Source organism: Nanorana parkeri, unplaced genomic scaffold (genome assembly GCF_000935625.1).
Source record: "Nanorana parkeri isolate BGI_ZX_2015 unplaced genomic scaffold, ASM93562v1 scaffold36, whole genome shotgun sequence".
Lineage (NCBI taxonomy): Eukaryota > Metazoa > Chordata > Amphibia > Anura > Dicroglossidae > Nanorana > Nanorana parkeri.
Window position 1 is genome coordinate 610,516 of NW_017306304.1, and position 23,557 is coordinate 634,072.

General features: G+C 41.2%; 1 protein-coding gene across 1 annotated transcript in view; it reads left to right on the forward strand.

The window, feature by feature from the left end:
• Nucleotides 1-545: 545 nt before the first annotated feature.
• The window catches only part of ZGRF1 (zinc finger GRF-type containing 1), a 61,613-nt gene continuing 38,601 nt past the window's right edge, over nucleotides 546-23,557 (forward strand). Inside the window, exons 1-10 of the mRNA XM_018569788.1 lie at nucleotides 546-566; nucleotides 1,962-2,042; nucleotides 2,970-3,029; nucleotides 4,336-4,515; nucleotides 5,364-7,125; nucleotides 9,578-9,651; nucleotides 13,382-13,462; nucleotides 15,941-16,033; nucleotides 16,311-16,440; nucleotides 22,147-22,676. Coding sequence (XP_018425290.1) covers nucleotides 546-566; nucleotides 1,962-2,042; nucleotides 2,970-3,029; nucleotides 4,336-4,515; nucleotides 5,364-7,125; nucleotides 9,578-9,651; nucleotides 13,382-13,462; nucleotides 15,941-16,033; nucleotides 16,311-16,440; nucleotides 22,147-22,676 — 3,012 coding nt within the window. The remainder of the gene's footprint in view (nucleotides 567-1,961; nucleotides 2,043-2,969; nucleotides 3,030-4,335; nucleotides 4,516-5,363; nucleotides 7,126-9,577; nucleotides 9,652-13,381; nucleotides 13,463-15,940; nucleotides 16,034-16,310; nucleotides 16,441-22,146; nucleotides 22,677-23,557) is intronic.

Here is a 23,557-nt window from a genome sequence, read left to right on the forward strand (position 1 = left end):
TGTGGCAAGATTCTGTAGACGGCAGCTGAATGTAAATATAGCAGGAAGTTGGCTGCTATTGGCCATTTCAAATTGCAATAGCCAATAGCAGGCTGGCTATTGCACCCGCCCACTGCTTGATGTGCCCTCCTCCCAGCGTGGGGGAGAGAGCTAGTGGATCCAACCAACTAATGGATACTAATGAGAATAGTTGCAGAGATATTGATTGACCACCTCTACCCAAAATAAACAGTAGTATATTGGTTTCCTAAGACACTCAGGAAGATAAAGGAAGGTACAGGCACCTTTTCTATAACCTTTTATAGTGTTAACAATAAAGAAATGTTGCTTGTATTGTTGATTCATTTTGCCATGTTGAACTATCAGATTAACCGAAATTTCGCCCAGCATTTTAAATGTCATTTCTTTTTTCTCATTTTTTTTAAAAGTCAAATATCTTTTAAGTTATACTACTTTTGTATTTTATTGTTGGATTTGCTCCTTTTCTTCTTGTTCTTCGGTTTAGGTGACCTGTCCAAAAGATAAATGGTTCCTTAGGCGATACAATGTCTGCCCAAGAATTCACAGTAAGTTTCATTGTTTACTAGGCATTGTAAACCCCTAACTGCCAGCCTGCATAGATCTGCATCTACAAAGAGCTTTTTTGTTGAAACCTTTTCAAATGTGATCATAACTCGCTTATTTCATATTTAATAAATCTGAGCTTTCATTGTCTCAAATCATCTTTGCTGGCACTAAGTATTTCTGACATTCTGTCTTGTAATGATGTCATTAATAATGGTGCCTGCAACACTGGGGGGTCCCCAGTTTGAATCTTCACCAAACTTCGCCAGGTCACTATCTGGTGTTTTGCATATTCTCCCCGTGCTTGTGTGGGTTTCCTCCGGCTACTGCGGTCAGTATTCCCCTTCACCTCTTTTTACTCCATTCACCAATGCTACATTAGTATTGGTGAATGGCGAAAACGAGGTAAAGGGGAATGCTGTCGGTTTAACATCCCTGTGGATGGATTGTAATCTGAGTGCTGTAAGACCATTGCTATCTAAAGCTGGCCATACACCTGCCGATTATCGTATGATAATTGCGGGAAATCCCGCGATCGTATGATGATCAGCAGGTGTATGGAAGGCGTGCGACCGTTTCTACTGTACGGTCGCACGTCTTTTGTCTTACTAGCATGTTGGAAAACCAGCCGAAAATCGCTTTTAATTTGTTTACAACCATCGCAAGATGAAAGTCGTGCGATGGTTGTAAAGTGTATGGCCAGCTTAAATGGTGCAGCTCATTTGGTGAGTGCAGTCTGTGGCCACACACGGATGGGGAGAGTGATCACCTGATTGCATCGTTTGCTCAAATGTTGTGGGGATTTTTACACTGCTTGTATCGTTTGCACAAATTTACTGGGACTTTTGTTCAAGTTGGTTGAAAGATTTGTGGCATCGTTTGGATCCTTGAATACTTTTATGAGGACTTTTAAAAATATTTGATGTATGCATTTGTTTAAATATAGCGCTGGGCAGTTTGTTCATGATTCAGCAACAAATGCCTGACAATGCAACATTGCTTTTACTTAAAAAAAAAAAAAAAGTCTTCCTCTACAGTGAGATATAGATTGTTGCACTGTGCTCAAACAACTGGTAGCCAACCAAGGAAAAATATCAGGTGAAGCTTTTTACAAGGATCACCTTGGTCACAAAGATATACAGGGTTATTCACAAAATGGTGAAGAGTTTGGGGAAGACAGGAGAAGTGAACAATCTAGGACAACATAGCTGATTTAGAAAAAATCTTCAATTCAGCTCACTTTCTAAATCAGCAATGTTGTCCTAGATTGTTCACTTGTCCTGCCTTCTCCAAGCTCTTCACCCTTTTGTGAATAGCCCTGATAAAATATACCTTACCATGAAAGGATATGCAACATATTGTTTAGCATAATAATTGGCCTTTTTTTCTTTACTCAGGTTTTATATACTCATCAAAAAACAAAAAAGTCTAAAGTCTGGCAAGATGGTATTTTGAAGATTTCAACAGGAGGGAATCAGGTGATTCATTTTGTTAACATGAACATGTTTTTACTATAAAACCTCTGCTGAGCATATAGCTGGGCAGTTGCCGTTCACACCGCGATAGCGACCCTAGATGACGCTGAGGAGTACAGCACATATACTTCTCAGCACCATCCAGGGGAGCTAGCGCTATGTGAACGGTATCTGCTCAGCTACTGTATATTTATAAAGCAGCAAATGCAACTTCCAATAAACATTCACTGGTGGTAAATCAATTAGTGTAATTTAAAACGTGCAGCTGGAAGATTCACTTGCAGTAAATGCTTAGTTTATGTCAGATTTACTGCTACATAAATATGCCCCTAGAACTTGGACAGACACAAATCAAGAGACCTGAACATGTTCTATTTTTGTCAAGAGAAATGTATCTTGCTCAGCTATTTTAAGACTGGTGACTCAAAGTTTTCACTGACTAGCTTTTGAGTTCTGCATAAAAGCTAAACTCCAGCCAAAACTTTTTTTTAGTTTTGGATAGAGTGGAGAAGGTTTAGATCATGTGTGGGCAGATTTGTCCTCACTTTCCATACGGCCATTAAAATTTCCCCAACGGGTGTGCAGACAGCAATAGTTTTAGTTAAGTGGGGAAAGGTAACAACTTCTTTCAAGTTCTTGTTGTCGGCTCTGTCCCTGTTTGGAGGATCTTCTTACTTCTTACTTTCTATATGGTCACCAGGGCAGGAAGTGAGAACAATTGTACAAAAAGGTATACTTATCCTCACTACAAGCAAAACTAACATTTGTTTTGGCTAGAGTTGGGCTTTAAGTTGAAACTGCAATTTTACTCAAATAAGTTTTATATGAACATCTTCAACTTGCAACATTGTAACCTTCCAAGTGAACAGGAGGTTGTCTTTTATGCTGCCTGTTATATTTTTGAACTCTGATTTTGCTCTTTATATGTAGGCTTCTTTATTCAACGATAAGGCTCAGCGTCTGGACACTGTATTTATAAAAACTGGCAAGGTGAGTTTTAAAAGAGAAACAAAGTCATTTAATTCAGAAATTTTATTAAAACAGTTTTGTTTTTGTGCATGATAAATATATGTATACACGATCTTGGAAACAAATGAAGTAACTCAAGAAAAAAGGGAAAACAGGCGTCCTGTCAGCTTTCTGTAGGGGTTACATATTATGTTATTTATATTTTTATATACAGTACCTATATGTAAGGTTATTATGCATAAACCACAAATATAGAAATATTCCTCCCTACCTAAAAAAAAAAACCCAAAAAACTTACAGTCAACACCCACCAACACGTATGAAATGTGGGGTTTTGTTCACATCTGGGAAGTTTCAGGGGCAGAGCTGCCTTGGTTTATATGCAGGTAGTGGGTTTTGATTGTAGGTTTTTTTTTTCTTACACACTATCATAAAAACACTGATGTCTGATTTGGTTACCCAAGCAATAAATCATAAAACATTCCCAGGAATTATAGCACATGGTGAAGTGTGAGCAAATAAACAATGCAAAGTACATTCACCACCAATTTTTTTTCTTGTATGTTGTAGGTTTTTTATAGGGTTGTTGTTTTTCGCTTTTTTGTGTTTTCCTTTATTAATAAATATACAACCCTTTCTGATAGCTGTCAGTGCACTTCCATTTCTTGGTTTATCTTATTAGTTTGAAGTGGGCAATAATCCTGGGACTCTGCATGAGTGCAGTTATATGTCAGGCTCCCATTACTATACTGTAACAGATTTTCAGTATTAAGCTGGCCATACACCTATCGGATTATCTGCAGATTTTCTATGGTCAGATGGAAAGAGTGCAACAGATTCCTCCATCTACACTAACCTGCGTGGATGGAGGAATCTCCCACAACGCCAAGCTTCAGTATCTTGCTAGTCGGCCCCACTGGCTGTCAAAATACCTGAACAATCTGATTGGATGCAGGCATTGTTCAGGCATTTTAAAAGCCAGCGGGGCCGACTAGCAAGATACTGAAGCTTGGCGTTGTGGGAGATTCCTCCATCCACGCAGGTTAGTGTAGATGGAGGAATCTGTTGCACTTTTTCCATCTGACCATAGAAAATCTGTAGGTGTATGCTTTAGTTTCCAATCCTAATTACAACTGTAATATTGCTGTTGAACTTAACTATATGATTATGTGTTTACTTCTGCTTTAATATACCACCTTCTTCTATGGAATGGCTGTTAAGATAAATAATAGTAACTTAACTGAGGGAAATGTATAGTCTAAAGCAATGATTACTCCTGAAGTAGGATTTATCTTCACACATTTATTACGAGTTTTCTTCTTTTTAGGTAACTATTGGTGATGATCTGGAAAGTGATCGCTATTTGATCACTGTTGAATCAGTAGCTGTAAGTGATAATACTTCAGAGAGCAACACTGAACGCAAAGATTTACCTGCATTCAGCAACAGATACAGTCTAAAGTCTTCTGGCCTGCGTCCTCCAGCTGGTTTGAAGAGAAAATTTACAGTAAGTGATATTAGCAGTTCAGCATAATGTGTTATCTTAATCTCTCAGAACTATTCATACTAATTTGGCACCAACTTACCATTTTAATATAGCGCTCCGTGAATCCTTTTCACCATGGCAGTCTGAAGACATTTGGTGGCGATTGGCAGAGCAATTGGTACTGACTTCCACCTTTGGAATTAACATACACACCCTCTAAAGCTGTTGCTTATATCACATTTCACTTACTTTAGGGACTGAAAGAAATGGTTTTTATTTTCTAAAGAAGGACACAGGAATAACTGAATCCAAAAAAATTAATGTGACTGTTGTAATGACAAGACTTTATGATGAGTTTCCCTGCTAGGAGGTCTGATTTTTTTTTTTCCCCCATGGACCAAAGCTGCTTTAACTTGTAAAATATTGAACTCTATGTAACTACTACTATGGCTAGTCACAAAAGGGAGAAGTGTTTGGAGAAGGCAGGAGAGTGAACAATCTAGGACAACATAGCTGAACTGCAAAGTGAGCTGAATTGGAGCATTTTTTGCAAATCAGCTATGTTGTCCTAGATTGTTCCCTTCTCCTGCCTTCTCCAAACTCCTCACCCTTTTGTGAATAGCCCGGTAAATCTCTAGCTATTGTAAAGTACTTTTTATAAAAGAATACAATGATTTTACAAAGCATTCCATTATTGGAGGGTAGGCTATGCTGGTACAGATTAATTCTGAATCAGTTTTTTAAGTGTTTGAGCAGATGGAAGTCACAAGAGGAAAGGAATAAAATAAAGGGGGTGTATAATATTTTAGTCACATTTAGTGCAACATATGGATTGTCATATTTTTCATATGAGATGCATTATTTTTCAGGGTTTTCAGTGTCCCCGTGAAGTTACCAAGAAACCATGTCTGGACGTGGAGGTGTCAGGAAGGACATCTTCTCAGCTGGAACAAGGATGTCCATCTCTGTCTTCTCCGCTCTTTACTACGTCACCTCTCTTTGCCGCTTCATTCACCAAGAAGGCAGACACAGGGGTAGTTGCACAGTTGCAAAGCTCCTACCAAACAGATGACTGTTCCGATACTTGTGAAAAGCAAAGCAGTGTGACCTGCAAAAACACACAAGTTAATAGCAGTACTTCCTCCTTTCATGTTTCAAGTATTGGAAATCAAGGAGCTGAAAGAGAAAATACCGAAAGAGAAAATATTGCTGACACAAGTGTACTAGGAGATGGAAACACAATTAAGCAAAGTATACGAAGCACAGCACAAATTTTGGCCCTGTTAAAGTCACAGCCAAGTAAAGAAGGGACATTAACAGAACAACATATCAATCAAGCACCCATGAAACCCGACAATGACCTAGGATCCACATTTGCAGGTAGTACAAGAAGTCATCTTCTAATATCTGAAAACATTTGTGAAGAACAATCACCAGTAAAGCCCCGTCCTGTAAAAAGTCGATGGGATATTTACTTAGATCAACCTCCAGCCTCCAGCACTGATCATGGTGATGATAATGACACATTTGTGCTGTCAGAAAGCCCAGACGAGAGGCCTAAAAATAACACTCCTATTACTTGCCTTCTAAAACCTGGAATAAAACAGGAGGAAATGAAAGGAGCAAATACATGGACTTCAGAAGCTGACAGACCACATATCACTAATCACAAATTAAATGATTTAGAACATGTAGGTAGGCCATCACACAAAGAACTTTATAATGCAGACGTGTACTGTGAAAATAATTCACCTGAGTCAGGACTTTGTCACATAGAGTCTCCTTCCCCAATTCTGTGTTCTTCTCAAAACCCAGCAAAATTAGAAGTGGATGACATGGAGTTAGAGAAGGAGAATGTAACATCTTTCTCCGAAGTTTCATTTAACCTGATGGACAGTTTTGATTTCACAGAATTAGATGATGGGGATTCAAATGTGGTCCCTCCCCTCTCACAAAACAGATTACTATCAGCAGAGGAAAACAAGGACATCCCTCAAGACAGCAATATTTTAGAAGGGAAAGTTCAGGAAAATTTTTCTGAGAACAAGTCTTTATTGAAACCAGATACTGTCAGATCTCTGTTAGCTGAAAATGTCATAAAAGGAATTCATTACACAACCTGCATTCTTCCTGTACCTGCTGATATCTGCAGCAGCAAAGCACAAAGTAACCTGGATGAACTCACTGCTTCTAATGAACTGCCTGAAAGTGATGTTTGTGATCAACACATAGAGCACATTAAAAGCAGAGGGGAAAAGATTGTGTCTTGGGAGCCAAGAAATATGTTATATCCATTCAGTGACAAAGAAGGACATATTCCTTGTGGTCAGTCTGCATTAAAATCAGCTGATGCTTTACTACAGGAAGGGTTATCAAGTGATGATGACAGTCTCTTTAAAGGCAGCAGCAGCAGCACTTCTTTAGCACAGAATTGCCTTGAGGAGGTTCAGTATACCGAAGAGGACTCCCTTGGTCTTTCACAGTCTGGAAGCAGCATTTCTATCTTAAAAACTCTAACTAAACCTTGCAGTGCTCTTGAAAGCCTGAATGTCTTAAAGGGGAAGTCTTTCTCTACCCCAGAGAAAAGAGACTGTGAACTGGGGACATGTCTGCAGAGTGAAGCAGAGGAAGGTTAGCAGCATTACATTTTCATTACAAATAAAAAGTCTGTTCCATATAAACCTTTTAGCCATGTGTCTTTTGGTCTCTGAATTGTCAGAGTGTTTGCAATTATAAGCGTAAGGTAAGACTCTAGTATATTGGCTGAAGTGCTTTTTTTGTGTGAAGTGGGAACTAACAAAAATGTTTTTTCTACAAAAAGCACTTTAGGTTGTCTGTTTTACCATTTCATGTTTTAGAGAGCTAGAAAAACATCCAAATCATTGTCGACAATCTCACTACTCTGTAATCTCAATACAAATTAGTAGGGATGCACCGATAGCGCTTTTTCGATATCAAATACGAGTACTGATATATTTTTTTCGGTACTCGTCAATACCAAATACAGATACTGGGGCCGTGTGCCACGATTTATCAGGAAGCCAGGCGGATCATGACCTGCCGCCCGGCTTTCTGATTGCCCGAGAAGCCGGTGTTCTATTGAAAGAAAAGCAGCTTTACTTCCCTAGGCTGCCTGGCTTCCTGACCATTTAGGAAGCCGGGCGGCGGGTCATGGGGTGCCACCCGGCTTCCTGATTGGTCAGCAAACCAGGCTGCCTAGCAACAAGTGAAGCCAGCTTCCTAGTCAATCAGGGAGGCGGGTCATGATGTGTTGCCCGGCTCCCTGATTGGTTAGAAAGCCAGGCTGCCTAGCAACAAGTGAAGCTGGCTTCCTAGCCATTCAGGAAGCCGGGAGGCGAGTCATCACCCGCTGCCCGGCTTCCTGACTTGAAAGGAAGCCGGCTCCATGCTCGCTTGGCACTGCTGGTTAGAGGGAGATACCGGTAAGTTCCCGTATTGGAGATAAGTAACGGAGCATTTGGGCGGGTATTGGCACCGATACTAGTATTCGTATCGGTGCATCCCTACAAATTAGTAAACTAAATGTGAGATTGTAGTCTATCTTGGAGCATTGGCTACTTGACAACACACAAAGGGACCATGGGGAACAGAAGAAGCCATCCTCCAGAAGGAAGGACAGTGTCAGTATGAATTCAGAGATGATTTGAGGTTCTACAGATGAGTGATACAAATAAGATACATGTTTGTTAATAATTAAGGTGCTTGAATGCATTTTTAAGATTTAACTCCTGAGTTTAGTGTCACTTAGGAGTGACAGTCTCTCCTTTAAAGGAGATCTTATACTATGTTAACATAAAGCTATGTTAATGGTGTTTCTGGGATGGATTAGCATTTCATTTTCATAATCTTTATCTCTCCTGGAAAAATACTGATTCTTGCTTCCTTCAGTACTCGCCACGTGAAGGCACTTTGTCTTGTGGTATCTGCTGAAGGGAAGAATCATAGTTAAAAAGGGACCTGTCACTAATTCAACAAAATAAAATTGAAGTCATCCTGTAAAATAAGATTACCTGTATGGCAGATTCTCAGAGGACTTCTATATACTCTCTATTGCAGAGCTATATCAACTGCTGGTATATAACACTTGACTACCAATTCCACCTGCTGCATTGTAGTTCCTCCCACAGGCTTCTTATATGACTATTCACTATAGCCTGTACAGGCTATTCACTATAGCCTGTACAGCTCCCGAAGCTGGCCAAGCGGCTCAGCCGAGCTGAAGGCATATGCTTCAGCTCAACTGAGCCGAAGTGAAACCCGAAGCCTCGCAACTGACAGCTGGGCGGAGCCAGCCGGGATGTCACGGCTGGCTCCGCCCAGTTGCAATGACAGATCAGCATCCCCAGGTAACGTCACGGCCGGCTCCGCCCATTTGTTATTAATTGGCCAGGACCTGCTAGAAGACTCTAGCCGGTCCCGGCCAATAGGAAACAGTTGGGCGGATCGGCTGAGTCGAACTCCTTCTGCACTTCGGCTCAGCCGAATATGCCGAGCATGTCTGGCTGATCTGAAGCCAGCCGCAGCAAGCCGATGTACAGCTGAAATCAGCCGTACAAGACTGAAGTGAATTCCCAATCAGCGTTTGGCTCACTTCGGTTGGGTTATTCACTCGGCTGCCTTCGGCAGTTTTGTGAATAACCCTTTTTATTTATTTTTTGCTGAGCTAGCATTACCTGGTCAGCACTGATGGAAGCATGCAGCAGCATTTTCTCCAATAACTACCTATTTCAGCTCTTCCCTAAATCTTTATCCATACCAGCAAGAGCATGAGCTTGACTTTGTGTGCAATTCAATACGCAGTTTATTTTTGTATCAGTGTCTCAATCTTAAACTTCTAGGGCATAAAGTCAGGAGGAAAGAAACTACATTTTTGTAATCTTAGAATCGCACCTTTCGCAAATTCGTTGTAAGGGTTTTATTTTTTGACACTAATGGGCCTTCAATGCATTTTCTATTGTAACACTGTTGGCAGTTCTGGAATTCTGACCATTGTGCCCCTAAGTATGTAACAGTGACCATTGTCTGTTTTTGTTTAAGTAAGACCTATATTGTGCACCTTAAGGTCTTCACAGGACAAGCCACTTGGCAATAAAGCTTCCAGATTGTGAAGATATACCAGCCATTCCTTCTTTCACAGTACCAGTGATATCCAGCTTTTCACCAATGCATCAAGAAGATGATACAGAGACATTATGCTTCCCTCAGTCTATCTCCCCACCACTGGTAACACCTTTATCAGTTCTTTTTAACTATTATAGGTATTGCTTAATGTTTCATTAATATGTTCATGACTAAAATAGTTTTACAAATCTTTATTATTTCCCTTTCTTCACGTTAATCTGAAATATATATTATTGCATATCAATAAAAAATAATATATTTCATATTGACCACTTCAGACAGAAACGTCTGCATTTGTCAGATGTATAGAGGGGCCAACAAGTATGCAGGCTCTCAGAAAAACCAAGCATGTTCTGCAAACTCTGTGTCATACGGTAGAAGCACCCTGTCTGTATTAACTTTGTCACTAAAAAATGTTAAAAACAAAAACTTACTTGCAAAGAAGAAAGGAATATTGATCTCTCCTGCCGTCTGAGTCCCAGATCTCTGCATAAGTGAAGTGAAACTACTGGTTAAAGATCCTGCAGAATCCAACTCTTCCGAGAGTTGAATCCCTAAGGTCCTGCTACACTCAGTGGTTTGCGTCCACAGCCCCTACGTCAGTACTGTGTCCTCTAGTGATATAGGAGATGATAGGGCTGACCTATAGGCACCCACAAAAGTATCCCATATTTCAGGATCTTCAGCTGTTGGTTTCTCTGAGATCAGTTACATGGGCAGTAGGACAGGTGAGTATTCAATTTCTTCTTCACAGAACAGTTTGTTTTTTCAAATGTATTTCAACAACTCTTGAAGTGTAAGTAAACCTCTGTAGGGCTGCAGCTAACGATTATTTTCATAATCGATTAGTTGGACCGGGCACGGTGGCCGCAGCGGAAGCAGCGTGTGACGTGTGGCTCAGGCTGCATGTGGAGCCCGGAACAGCCCCGAACAGGCAAATCAATCGATAGCCGACGAATCGACGATCGAAAACGTTGCCAACGTTTTCAATCGTCGATTTTAATCGACTAAATCGATTAACTGTTGCAGCTCTAAACCTCTGTGTAAATGTTTGGTACAGCATACTTGACATTAGGACACACTTCTTTTACATGTGTACCAGTGGCGTAACAATCGCCATAGCGACCCAGGCGACCGCTCTGATGCCGTGTGGGCCGCCAAGTTTGCTATGGCACGTAAGGGTGCTGACTGTCACTGACCCAGCTCAACAGCGGCATTTCCCCTCACAGCCGCAGCGGAGCTGTGTCAGTGACAGCCAGCAGCCATGGCAGAAGAGGCCAGCGTTCGCAGTGAAGGAGGAGGTGGGGCTGATGTGTACCCTTCTCCATTGCTGTTGGATCGTTCTTCTGTACCCAGCTCTGTCCCCCTCCGCCGCTGACAATTTTGGGTTCCCAGAAGTTGTATTCAGCTATTGGGTGGCCAATGATAATGTAAGCCCTATGCATGCGCACAGGAGTTACATCCTAACCAACACCAGTGCTAATTTGGGGCAACTTAGAGATGCAGTGAATGGGCTGTTGGGAGAGAGAAGATGATTTTTCTTGGCTAGAAGAGATTTTGCAAGTTTCTTCTGCCAAACGTTCCAACCTCCCGCCATTTTTTTTATTTTACTGTCTTTACTTCTGCTTTAATGCATGGCAAAAAAATATATACAAATGGTGATAAGATGTATGTCATACATTAGTTTGTAAACAGACTGACAGTATTTAATGAATTATTATTTGTAGAGATCTGTCGCCTTAAGTTTAAATTATTGGCAAAATCTGCAATTGTTTAATGGGCAACTATGCAATTTTAAAACTAGACCTATTATTGAATTCAGCTCTTGAGTGAGGTATGTTGTGGTGTATTGGGTTTTAGGGCTGCAACTAATGATTATTTTCATAATCGATTAGTTGGCTGATTATTTGTTGTGAGCGGATAAAAATAATTAAATAAATACCATTGTTAATTTAAAATGAAATACACAAATACAGTGTTACAAACATAAAGTTTACTTCAGAATAAAACTACATGCACACTTTTTTGCACTCGCACTGCAATGGAAAGCACGGCATTATGGTAACATGCGTTCCAGTGCAGGCGATTACACTGTGGGTGGAAGGCACGTCTGGGGTGCCATTGAAATGAATGCCACTGAAACACACCTCCCACAGCAGAATTTGTCAGGTCAAAACCGAAAATGACTTTTTTTTCCCCCACCTTTTATAAAAAAAAATTATTTAATTGTATTGTAAGCACATGGTGCTCAAATAGCTGCAGCCAGGGAATGACAGCTGCCAGTGGCAAGATTCTGCAGACAGCAGCTGAATGTAAATACAGCAGGTACTGGGCTGGTGCAATAGCCAGCCTGCTATTAGGAATTTCAAATTGCAATACTCAATAGCAGGCTGGCTTTTGCACCACTGGGTGCTGTGCTCTCCTCCCAGCATGGAGGTGAGAGCTAGGGGATCCAACCAACTAATCGATAATGAGAATAGTTGTCAACTATTCTTTTTATTTATTATTCGATTAGTTGGTTGCAGCCCTTTTGGGTTTTGTAATATGGTGACAAGCTGTCTTTATACAATGATTCTACATATTTTCTGTTTGTAGACACCGCCTGTATGCCAGCAGGAGAAAACTATGCTAACAACATCAACCATGGTAAATACCTATTTTATTACATTTTTTATTTGCAGAAAGGATCAGTCTTAATTGATAATATATGTTTACACCATGAGAATACAATCATTATACTTTCTGTATGCATTTGTTTCACCTGCTTTTTTCCATTTTTTTTTTTTTAGTAAATTGTATAGTATATGTATCTCCAAAAATGACATACATAGTTAAACTACTTTATTAGCACAAAAAAAGTCGTTCTGAATATTGTTTTTGCATAATGGTAGAATATATTGAAAATACAAATTAAGTAATTTCTTTTGACACCATTTCATAATACTTAAGCATGATGTTCTAATGTTGAATGCATCGGACACAGCGAGCAGTGACTTAAAGGGTCAGACGACTCAAAAATGATATGAGGTTATAGGTGGGACTAGGTGGCCTGTGCCAATCCCTGTTTTGTTTCTACAACCTTTAAGTGTCTCTGCCTATGTTTGCATGTTTCAGTATAAAATACAGAAAAAAACATTTAAAAAAACCCCATAAACATAAAATAAAATCCAACATGGAGAAACCCTCATAATGGCCAAAACAGATGTGCAGACCCAGGAACCCAATCAGATATTTCACCAATAAAGTCCCTGAGAGATATATGTAACCATCTGGTGATTCAACTATACTGCTTCTACCAAAAACTGCGTTATTAATTTTGAGTACAGTGACCCTTATTATCCAAAATAGCATGTTTTTGAGGGCTGGATCACACCTAGTGTAGTGCATTCCAGCATGGTTAGTTGCTGGCAAGCACTGGATCACATAATTAAAGCCTCCCTGCGTTCTGGGGCAGGAGGGTGCATGGTAGTGCATTCAGGTCAATGGCACCACAGCCACGCCTCCCGGGCCACAGTGCGACCCGCCCCAGAATGCAGGGAGGCTGTAATTATTCGATCCAGTGCGTTCCAGCAACAAACTGTACTGGAACGCACTTGATTAGGTGTGAACAAGCCCTCGGTTACTAAATCAACTTTTACTTTCCATATTGCTTCTGTTTCATTATTTTCATTGGTTAATATATGTACATACAGTATAACATCACCGCCGTATATTGTTCAATGTTCATGCCATTTCCCCTTACCAGACACATCATCCAGTTGAGTTTCAAGGTTACAGCGTGAAAGGATCAGCATCTAGTGCAGTCATAATTAGGCCTGACACATCAGTGCTAGATTGGAGCTGCTCTCCAGATAGAGGCCCGCATGAAAGCCTACTATTTTATTCAAGCAGTCGACCCTTTGATTCAAGCAGTCGACCCTTTGATTCAAGCAGTCTACCCTTTGATTCAAGCAGTCTACCCTTTGATTCAAGCAGTCTACCCTTTGATTCAAGCCATCTACCCCTTGATTCAAGCCATCTACCCCTTGATTCAAGCAGTCTACCCTATGATTCAAGCAGTCTACACTTTGATTCAAGCAGTCATTTTCTTTCATCACCAGCTTGTGTTTTCAGTCAGTTAATGCAGGTAATGAAGTTGTCTTGTGTGGATCTTGGTTACAAAATATTTCATTTGAATCTCCTATGCATACTTTTTTTGATGTTGCTGTCTGAATGACCATTGCAAACCAATGTCTTCTGCCTGTTTTCCATTTTGAGCAACATATAGTAAGGCTGTATTTATTTCCAGAATTCTCCTCCTGTTACATTGGATGAGACATGCTTTGATTATAGCGGTCTTTCCCAGACTACAGTGGAGCACACTAGGACACCTAACGAAAGCGATTTTTGTAAGTAAATGTACATTAATTGGTGTGACTGGTACATTACAGGCAATGATAACTTTCTACCACCAGGTGGCGATAACTCCTTTCTTATTAAATCTGCAAATGAGACTTATAGGAAGTCCTACATTAAAGTGACACTAAACTCAGGAGTTAAACCTTTTTTTTTTCTCTCCCATTCTATATATGAGAATGAAATAAAGACTCTGGCTGCTGTGTTCTAGGAACTACAACATTTTAGGTGGATAATTTGTTGTCTAAAATGCTATATCAGGGTTGGATAAATCAATATGGAATTCAGAAGCCGGTCTGTCCAATCCATGAGCCAGCAGGATTTATTTTTAGGAGTCAACTCCATCAACAACAACAACTAGCAAAAACCTCAAAAGTTAGGTGCTAGCTCTAATTTTTAAAGGATCATTGGCTACCTGGTTTCTGGCATTTGTCTAGCCCTGTGCTATATTGAAAGTATATGCAAACTGATGTGTTAATTAATGAGAACCCTGAAGTTTCAAAATATTTAATTCATGCATTAGTCTAAAGCAGAAATATAACTGACAAGAACTGTATCTAATCCCTCTCTCAGTTTAAACTGCTGCACAGGCACTGTAAGAGGCTGATACCAAGTCAAATTCAGGTACTTCACACTGCTTGCATTTAAAAAAACATTTAGACTGGGTTCAGACCAGCCGCATGCTATAATGGTCTGTTTTAGCATGCAGTTGACTTCTGCTCGGGGCAACGGTGTGTAGGGGTGCCTTGCATTGAGAGGCACCCCTACACACCGTTGCGTTGTTACAATGCAAGGCCCTTTTTTTTTTTCTTATTGGCAGTGTGTACACTCCATTCACGTCTCTGCACAGCGTCACGTCTGTGCTGCACTGTGGTGGCCTCTGGTGCCGTGTGCTGCAGAAAAATAAGGCATTTCTGAATTTTTCCACAACACTCATCACACCAGCATTGTGCCATACACAGGGCACATAGAAAACTGTTGTTTTCTGCGGGCCCTCACGGTGACTGGCTTTGATCCCGCACGAAAAACACTATTCGTTGCAACTGGTGTGAATGAGCCCTTAATGATGTAAGTTAATACAAAGCTGCATCCATTTTTAATTTTCTTTAAAAAATCTGCCTAAAGTTCAGCCTTAAAGGGATTCTAAAGCCTCCAGTTTTTTTCATATATCTACTGCTAGCAAGCAGTAGATATATGCAAAATTAACTGCATAGTTCTTCTTTAAACTTACCTCGTTATCGCTGCGCGCTCCCGCCCGGGAATCCAAAACTGTTCGGATTCTCGGCCGGTAGACGAGCAGAGACGCAAGGTAAGTCTATGGACGCGTGCACCCGCATGCAGACACCGCGGGATAGAAATGTGTCTTCTTGATTGAGCTTGCAAAAGGAGCAGTGTATACTTATTGAACTCTTGAATGGTTGTGCATGGTCTTAGTAAAGCTGTGCAAACAGAGTCTTTCAATAAATAAAAATCCAACTGTTACTGTAACTATGCCCATGAAATAAATGCAAGCACAATTCTTCTGCCCAGCCGGAGCAGTTTTCTTCTTTTTTTCCACATTAGCAAACCAGGAGTTATTTCTTTCCTTTTTGGAAACCGGAAAGATCCTTACTTGGTTGCAGATTTCTGATGCTCAGTTTAGAATGAATAAAGATCTTTGTCTATAGTCATCTACTATGCAATAAACAGTTACAGTTACTACTCTTTGCAAATCCTTGCCTAAATACACATCATGATTTCATAGATGGAACCATTTCTGAAAAAGTGTGTGTACCTACATTACAGGTTCTACTTTTGTTTATATCCAGATCTTTAAACACAATAATTATATGATGAATAAAACAAACTGCTTTTAATCAATATTGATTATTGTTTGATAGTATTGTCAGTATCTGCTCTTTCCCCTCAGTTTCCTCAGTGCAGTGTCCACTTCCACGATGGACTGTGGGAACCCAAGGATCAGACTGTGACTGGGAGTTTTCACAATGGACAAATAAGGTCAGTGAGCATTTGCATTGGTTATATTTGTGGTGTGTAGTTTATAACATAATAATTAGATATTACTATAAAATCCAGAATACCCTGCCCTCATGCCCTTAAGATCTTTATGTCTGTGTAAGTTGTAATAACATTTTCTATCCTTGCTACACCACAATCACTATTTTATGCAGAATGTTTTGTTTTGTTGTTATTAGATAATTATTGACTGTACAGCTACAGAACATAAGACCTTGGTATAAGCATGTATTGTATATTTTCTTCTGTGTAAATTATTTCAGGTCAAAACACCAATACAAGAAAAGTCAGGCAACCTAAAGTGTCAGTTTTTCCTGAGACCAAGGCAATGCGTTTCTGTGGAGAGCCCAGGAGCACAGTTAAAGGATGGGAAAGCTCTACTTGAGCAGCACAGTAAGAAACAATTCTATCTGCTTAAGTATATATATGGCCATCATAAATATTTCTGTGGGAGAGGTAGGTCTTTTCCGGAGAAAGTAAACGGCTAACTGTTCTGTGGTGTCTGTTGGTTGTTTGCTAGGTTTGATTATATAAGCTGCAACTAAAGACATCCATTAACATTAGACCACTGATATCTAGATTGTACACTTAACACTATACTGGGTATAAATACTAACTAAATATCTAGCTTCTGCAGTTTCATGGGGTTCAGATTACAAATAACAGTATACTGGGTGTTAATTGTAATGGGGAGTTGGACAGATTTTAGCCTATTAGCATAGCAGAGATTAGTGTGTCATAAAAGGAGGGCATTTCAGTGGAACACATAAAAGACCACTAATGTCTACCCCTGCTTTTGGTGGCTGTGGGTACTTTACAGGTTTGTGTTCTTTAAAGATTACTAAGTATGAAAAGTTTACCTTGATGCTCAAGATTTTAATCTTATGGTGCTGAAATGCTGACAACATACGGCTAAAGCTGGCCATAAACTAATCTTTTTTTCTCATGTAACCACGTGGGCTCAACAAGAAAAATGCTTCATTTTCCAATCCATGCAAAACTGTATAGATGGGGGATGGGAAATGGGAATTCCCCCTCTCCATCATTTTGAAGAAGAAGTCTCGCCCTGTATTTTTTTCTGAGCTCAGTCACCGAACTCCCACAACATACCGTATATACTCGAGTATAAGCCGAGATTTGCAGCCCATTTTTTTGGGTGAAAAGTGCCCCCCTCGGCTTATACTCGAGTCAGCGCCAGCGCGTCTTCTTACTTACCTCGCCGAGCGTCGCGTCACTGCTGCTCCGGTGGGCGGCGCTCCGAGCGGGGTCATCTGGCAGTCTCCGGCCACCTAAATTAGGACCCGGAGACTGCCAGATGACCCCGCTCGGAGCGCCGCCCACCGGAGCAGCAGTGACGCGACGCTCGGCGAGGTAAGTAAGAAGACGCGCTGGCGCTGACTCGAGTATAAGCCGAGATTTGCAGCCCATTTTTTTGGGTGAAAAGTGCCCCCCTCGGCTTATACTCGAGTCAGCGCCAGCGCGTCTTCTTACTTACCTCGCCGAGCGTCGCGTCACTGCTGCTCCGGTGGGCGGCGCTCCGAGCGGGGTCATCTGGCAGTCTCCGGCCACCTAAATTAGGACCCGGAGACTGCCAGATGACCCCGCTCGGAGCGCCGCCCACCGGAGCAGCAGTGACGCGACGCTCGGCGAGGTAAGTAAGAAGACGCGCTGGCGCTGACTCGAGTATAAGCCGAGATTTGCAGCCCATTTTTTTGGGTGAAAAGTGCCCCCCTCGGCTTATACTCGAGTCAGCGCCAGCGCGTCTTCTTACTTACCTCGCCGAGCGTCGCGTCACTGCTGCTCCGGTGGGCGGCGCTCCGAGCGGGGTCATCTGGCAGTCTCCGGCCACCTAAATTAGGACCCGGAGACTGCCAGATGACCCCGCTCGGAGCGCCGCCCACCGGAGCAGCAGTGACGCGACGCTCGGCGAGGTAAGTAAGAAGACGCGCTGGCGCTGACTCGAGTATAAGCCGAGGGGGGCACTTTTCACCCAAAAAAATGGGCTGAAAATCTCGGCTTATACTCGAGTATATACGGTACATTGATTTTTATCCCATGCTACTGTGTGGAGTAGGAACTGACATACAGACTTTGACAGTTCACTCTCCTTCATTCCTAACAAGGCTCTGCAAAGGAGATGGTCTCTGGATTGACAACTCTTATCTCACTGTCTCTGTACTTTCCCAAAACAAGGATCCCCTTGGAAGCCTAGTGCCTGTGCTGGTTCCTGTGAGAGCGTGCCCCTTCCTGTGAACTTGCCTGTGTCTGAAATTGCAGAGACAATGAGATAAGAGCTATCAATTAAGAGTCTGTCTCCTTTGACAGTTTTCTCCTCTTCATTTTTGGACCATGATATGCAAAGTCTTTATCTTACTTTCTACTCCACACAAAACATGGGCTAGGAAGCAACATGCACTGTGTGAGCTGTGAAAAATAATACAAGGTGAGACTTCTTCTTTAAAGACATTTATTAATGAGCGTTGTTAGATTATATTTGCTTACTACTGATGAAGATTCTGCTTCCTTCTTATCAGTTCTGCACAATGATTTCTCCATATACACCTATAGGTCAGACCTGATAAAAAACAATAGCCTTAAGGTTAACTCCGATAAAATTGTTCTCAAAAGTTTGCATACCCTGGCAGAAATTGTGAAATGATGGCATTGATATTGAAAATATGACTGATCATGCCAAAAAACTGTCTTTTATTTAAGGATAGTGATCATATGAAGCCATTTATTATCACATAGTTGTTTTGGCTCCTTTTTAAACCGTAATGACAACAAAAAACACCCAAATGGCCCTGATCAAAAGTTTACACACCCTGGCATGTTTGGCCTTGTTACAGACACACAAGGTGACACCCACAGGTTAAAATGGCAATGAAAGGTTAATTTCCCACATCTGTGGCTTTTTAAATTGCAATTAGTGTCTGTGTGTATATACAGTATAGTCATTGAGTTTGTTAGCTCTCACGTGGATGCACTGAGCGGGCTAGATACTGATCCATGAGGAGCAGCAAAGAAATGTCAAAAGACCTGCGTAACAAGGTAATGGAACTTTATCAAGATGAAAAAGGATATCAAAAGCCTTGCAAATGTCAGTCAGTACTGTTCAATCACTTATTAAGAAGTAGAACATTCGGGGATCTCTTGATACCAAGCCAAGGTCAGGTAGACCAAGAAAGATTGCAGCCACAACTGCCAGAAGAATTGTTCGGGATACAAAGAAAAACCCACAGGTAACCTCAGGAGAAATACAGGCTGCTCTGGAAAAAGACGTGTGGTTGTTTCAGGGAGCACAATATAACAATACTTGAACAAAAATAAGCTGCATGGTTGACTTGCCAAAAAGAAGCCTTGACTGCGCCAAAGCCACAAAAAAGCCCAGTTACAATATGCCCAACAACACCTTGGCATGCCTCACAGCTTCTGAAACACTTAAGTTTGGAGTGAGGAGACCAAAACAGAGCTTTATGGTCACAACCATAAGCGCTATGTTTGGAGAGGGGTCAACAAGGCCTATAGCGACAAGAATACCATCCCCACTGTGAAGCATGGTAGTCGCTCACCCATTTTTTGGGGGGTTTAAGCTTTAAAGGCACGGGGAATGTTGTGAAAATTGATGGCAAGATGAATGCAGCATGTTAGAAAATACAGGCAGACAATTTGCACTTTTCTGCACGAAAGCTACGCATGGGACGCTCTTGGACTTTCCAGCACAACAATGACCCTCCAGTGGTTACAGCAGAAAAAGGAGAATGTTCTGGAGTGGCAATCACAGTCTCCTGACCTTAATATCATCGAGCCACTCTGGGGAGATCTAAAATGTGCGGTTCATGCAAGACGACGAAAGACTTTGCATGACCTAGAGGCATTTTGCCAAGGCGAATGGGCAGCTATACCACCTGCAAGAATTCGGGGCCTCATAGACAACTATTACAAAAGACTGCGTGCTGTCATTGATGCTGAAGGGGGCAATACACAGTAAAAAGAACTAATGGTATGCAGGCTTTTGAACAGGGCTCATTTCATTTTTTTATTTGTTGCCATGTTTTGTTTTATGATTGCGCCATTCTGCTATGACCTACAATTGAATATGAATCCCATAAGAAATAGAAGAAACGTGTTTTCCCTGCTCTCTCATGTTTTCTTTAGTACATATATTACCAATTCTCCAAGGGTATGCAAACTTTTGAGAACAACTGTTTATTCAACAGTCTTTAAGCAGTGATAGTTATATTAGTTAGAAAGGGCAAGGTTTGCACATTTTGACTGAAAAAAACTGTAATCAAAATTTGTAACAGCAAGCAAGTAAAATATTAAAAACCATATAAAAAATTACAATAATATTGCTGTAATAACGTAAATGCTTTAGAGGTTTATTTCATCTGGTTTAGATAAAATGTGTGTACACAATAGACCTTCATGCAGCATAGTCTAAGTTGATGGAGGGTGGCTACTTTTGTTCCCCATGGTCCCTGTGTGTTGTAAAGTAGCCACCGCTCCAAGCTCACTCCTGTGATAGACTACAATCCCAATACAAATTAGTAAACTAAACCTGAGATTATAGTCTATCATGGGAGCTTGGAACGGTGGCTCCTTTACAGAAGGAAGGACAGTGTCGGCACCAATTCAGAGATTATTTGAGGATCTACAGCTGAGTGATTACACAAATAAGATTCATTTCTGTTAATAGTACTGGAATGTATTTTGAGGTTTAACTCCTGAGTGTAGTAGTGTCACTTTAATATGTCTTACTTTAATTTAGAAGTTATATACAAAACTTTTGTAGCTGGAAAGTGGTGATAAGATGACATAATAATGGAGGTTGTTAGTACAATGTCTCTGTGACATTGTATCTATTTCTCTGACTTCAGTTGGGCTGTTCAAAATGCTTTTTCCTTACAAAGATCTTCTAAACTGGAAACTTTGCCTCTGCTTATGTCAGAAGTATGCAGGGAGTGCAGTATTTTTTTACAAGTGTTGCATTCCTATTTTGGCCCTTCTTGGATATAATATATTGTAGAGCTGCAGCTAACGATTATTTTCAAAATCGATTAGTTGGCCGATTATTAAGTTCGATTAATCGGTTAATCGGATAAACAATAAAATACATTTTAAAAAATGGCTCCAGTGATGGACTAGTGTGGTGTGCAATATAGTGAAAAGGAAAGTGTAAAATTATACAGCAATCAATGCAGAATGGCACTGACTATAGAGGACTACAAATCCCAGCAATAGTACATTATACAGCGCAATGCAGAATATCAACAGCTATAGAGGAATACAACAAATCCCAGCAATAGTACATTATAGCTGGCGGTATAGTCCTCCCGCTATAGTCCTCTATAGCTGGTGGTACTCTGCATTGCGCTGTATAATGTATTATTGCTGGGATTTGTAGTCCTCTATAGCTGGTGGTATTCTGCATTGTGCTGTATAATGTATTATTCCTTGATTTGCACTATACAGTGCAGTGCAGAGTGCCACCAGCTATAGAGGAATACAACAAACCCCAGCAATACATTATACATACAGTGTATAATGTATTGCTGGGATTTGTATTCCCATGTATAATATACAGCACAATGTACCATCAGCTATAGAGGAATACAAATCCCAGCAATACATTATAGAGCACCATGTGTGGGAAAGTGCAGGCTTACCTGAGCAGTCTTCCAGCAACTTGCTTCTGAGATCGGACCTGTCTATCGGCGGCTGTCATCCCCCCACACCTGCTCATCCCCCCACACCTGCTCCTCCTTACTACATCTCCCCGCGTCCCTGTGCCGATCGTGGATGTGGGCGGACGGTGAATTTGAGGCGGGGAGGAGGTGTGGCGTGGATGCGGTCGGGCAGGTCTGGCAGCGGCGAGCGTGAGGTGGGGAGGAGGTGCGGCGTGCAGCGTGTGTGGAGCCGTGAACAGGGCCAACTGATCGGAAGCCGATTAATCGATTATTGAAAAAGTTGACAACTGTTTCAATAATCGATTATAATCGATTATGTCGATTAGTTGTTGCAGCCCTAATATATTGAGGAGGAGGAAGAAAGGCCATACAAATTAGCTAAAGTTACCATTTTTTGTCTCCACCTAAGATTTTTTGAACACTGGAAAATTATCCAAAGTACGTTCCAGGCTTCAGATGCAAGTACCAATGGTCACCCAACCGGAGACTGTTGTTAGTCCCAGCATCATTTCTATGGATGGTGAATATGATGTCCCAGAAATTCAGATGCAAAACAGACTTTTATCAAAGACTAACTCGTACACATCTAAGGAAACACATTCCACCATTGTAGCTGAGTCATCAAGTAAACAGCCAAGCAGATGGTTAAAGTATCAGGATGTCTCTTCAGGGGATCCACAAAATAATAACGGTGAAGGGAACCCTGAATTCTGTGCACAGAGTGTCTTCAGACATCCAGAAAAAATAGAGGAGATCCAGAATGATGAAACAGAATTTGCCCAGGGATCTCAACTTGGTCGGTTGAAGCACAGTCTTGGCCACCAGAGTGCTGCTGTTTCAAAGGTGGAGCTGATCAGAAAAGTTCTTACTCCAGCTAATGGTTCTCTACCTCATTTGGTGAAAAAGAACTTGTTTTTCCATGACACAGGAGATGAGAAGGTCTGTACTCAACTATATTTGCAGCTGAGGTCTAATGTTCTTATTTTTAGATAAAGATGTATTTTTTCCTCGTTCTGTATGTTGGGTATAGTTGTTATCTGTTTCTAGCTGTACTAGGAAAAGTGTTGCTGTTCCAGTGCAGGTAAAGTGGAGTATATTACATACCATGCATAATAAGTGTTTATTTGGGAGTATTGATAGGAGAGGACTGCAAAGGCTATGATAGCAGGGAGAATGTGCAGGAGATCAGTTTTCTGAGAGTATTACGACAGGTAGATGTGTGGCAGAGAAGTGCTGAGGTTATGACAGAGTATGACGACGGAAAATATTTATATGACAGGAGTGCGAAGAGTAAAGTTTATAACAGAGGGCAGTGTGTGCAGAAGAGGAGTGAGGAGGGCATGACGGCCGGCAGTTTGTACAAAAGAGGAGCATGAAGGGTATAATGGTGGGCACATCTGCAGGAGAGGAGTGTGGAGGGGTAAAACAGTGGGCACTATGTCCAGGAGAGGAGAAAGTTGGGTATGACGTGGCCAGTGTGTGCAGCATACAACTGCTTAGGTTATGATGGTGGGTAGAATGTGCAGAGGGTATGACAGTGACCACTATTTGTATATGTGCAAAAGAGAACTGGAGCAAGTATACCAGTTGCTAGTATGTGCAAGAGAGAATTTCAGCTATAACTGTGTGTAGCATGCGCTGGTGAAAATTGTGAATTATTTAGTCGGCAGTATGTGCAGGAGAGGAGTACAGAGGGTATTAGTGGCATGCAGTTTGTGCAGGAGAGGAGTGTGGGTTTGAATGCGGGTAAGTGCATCAGAAGAGAGCAGAGGCTGTGGCATTGGGTAATATGTACAGGAGAGAAAAACAGAGAGGGATAG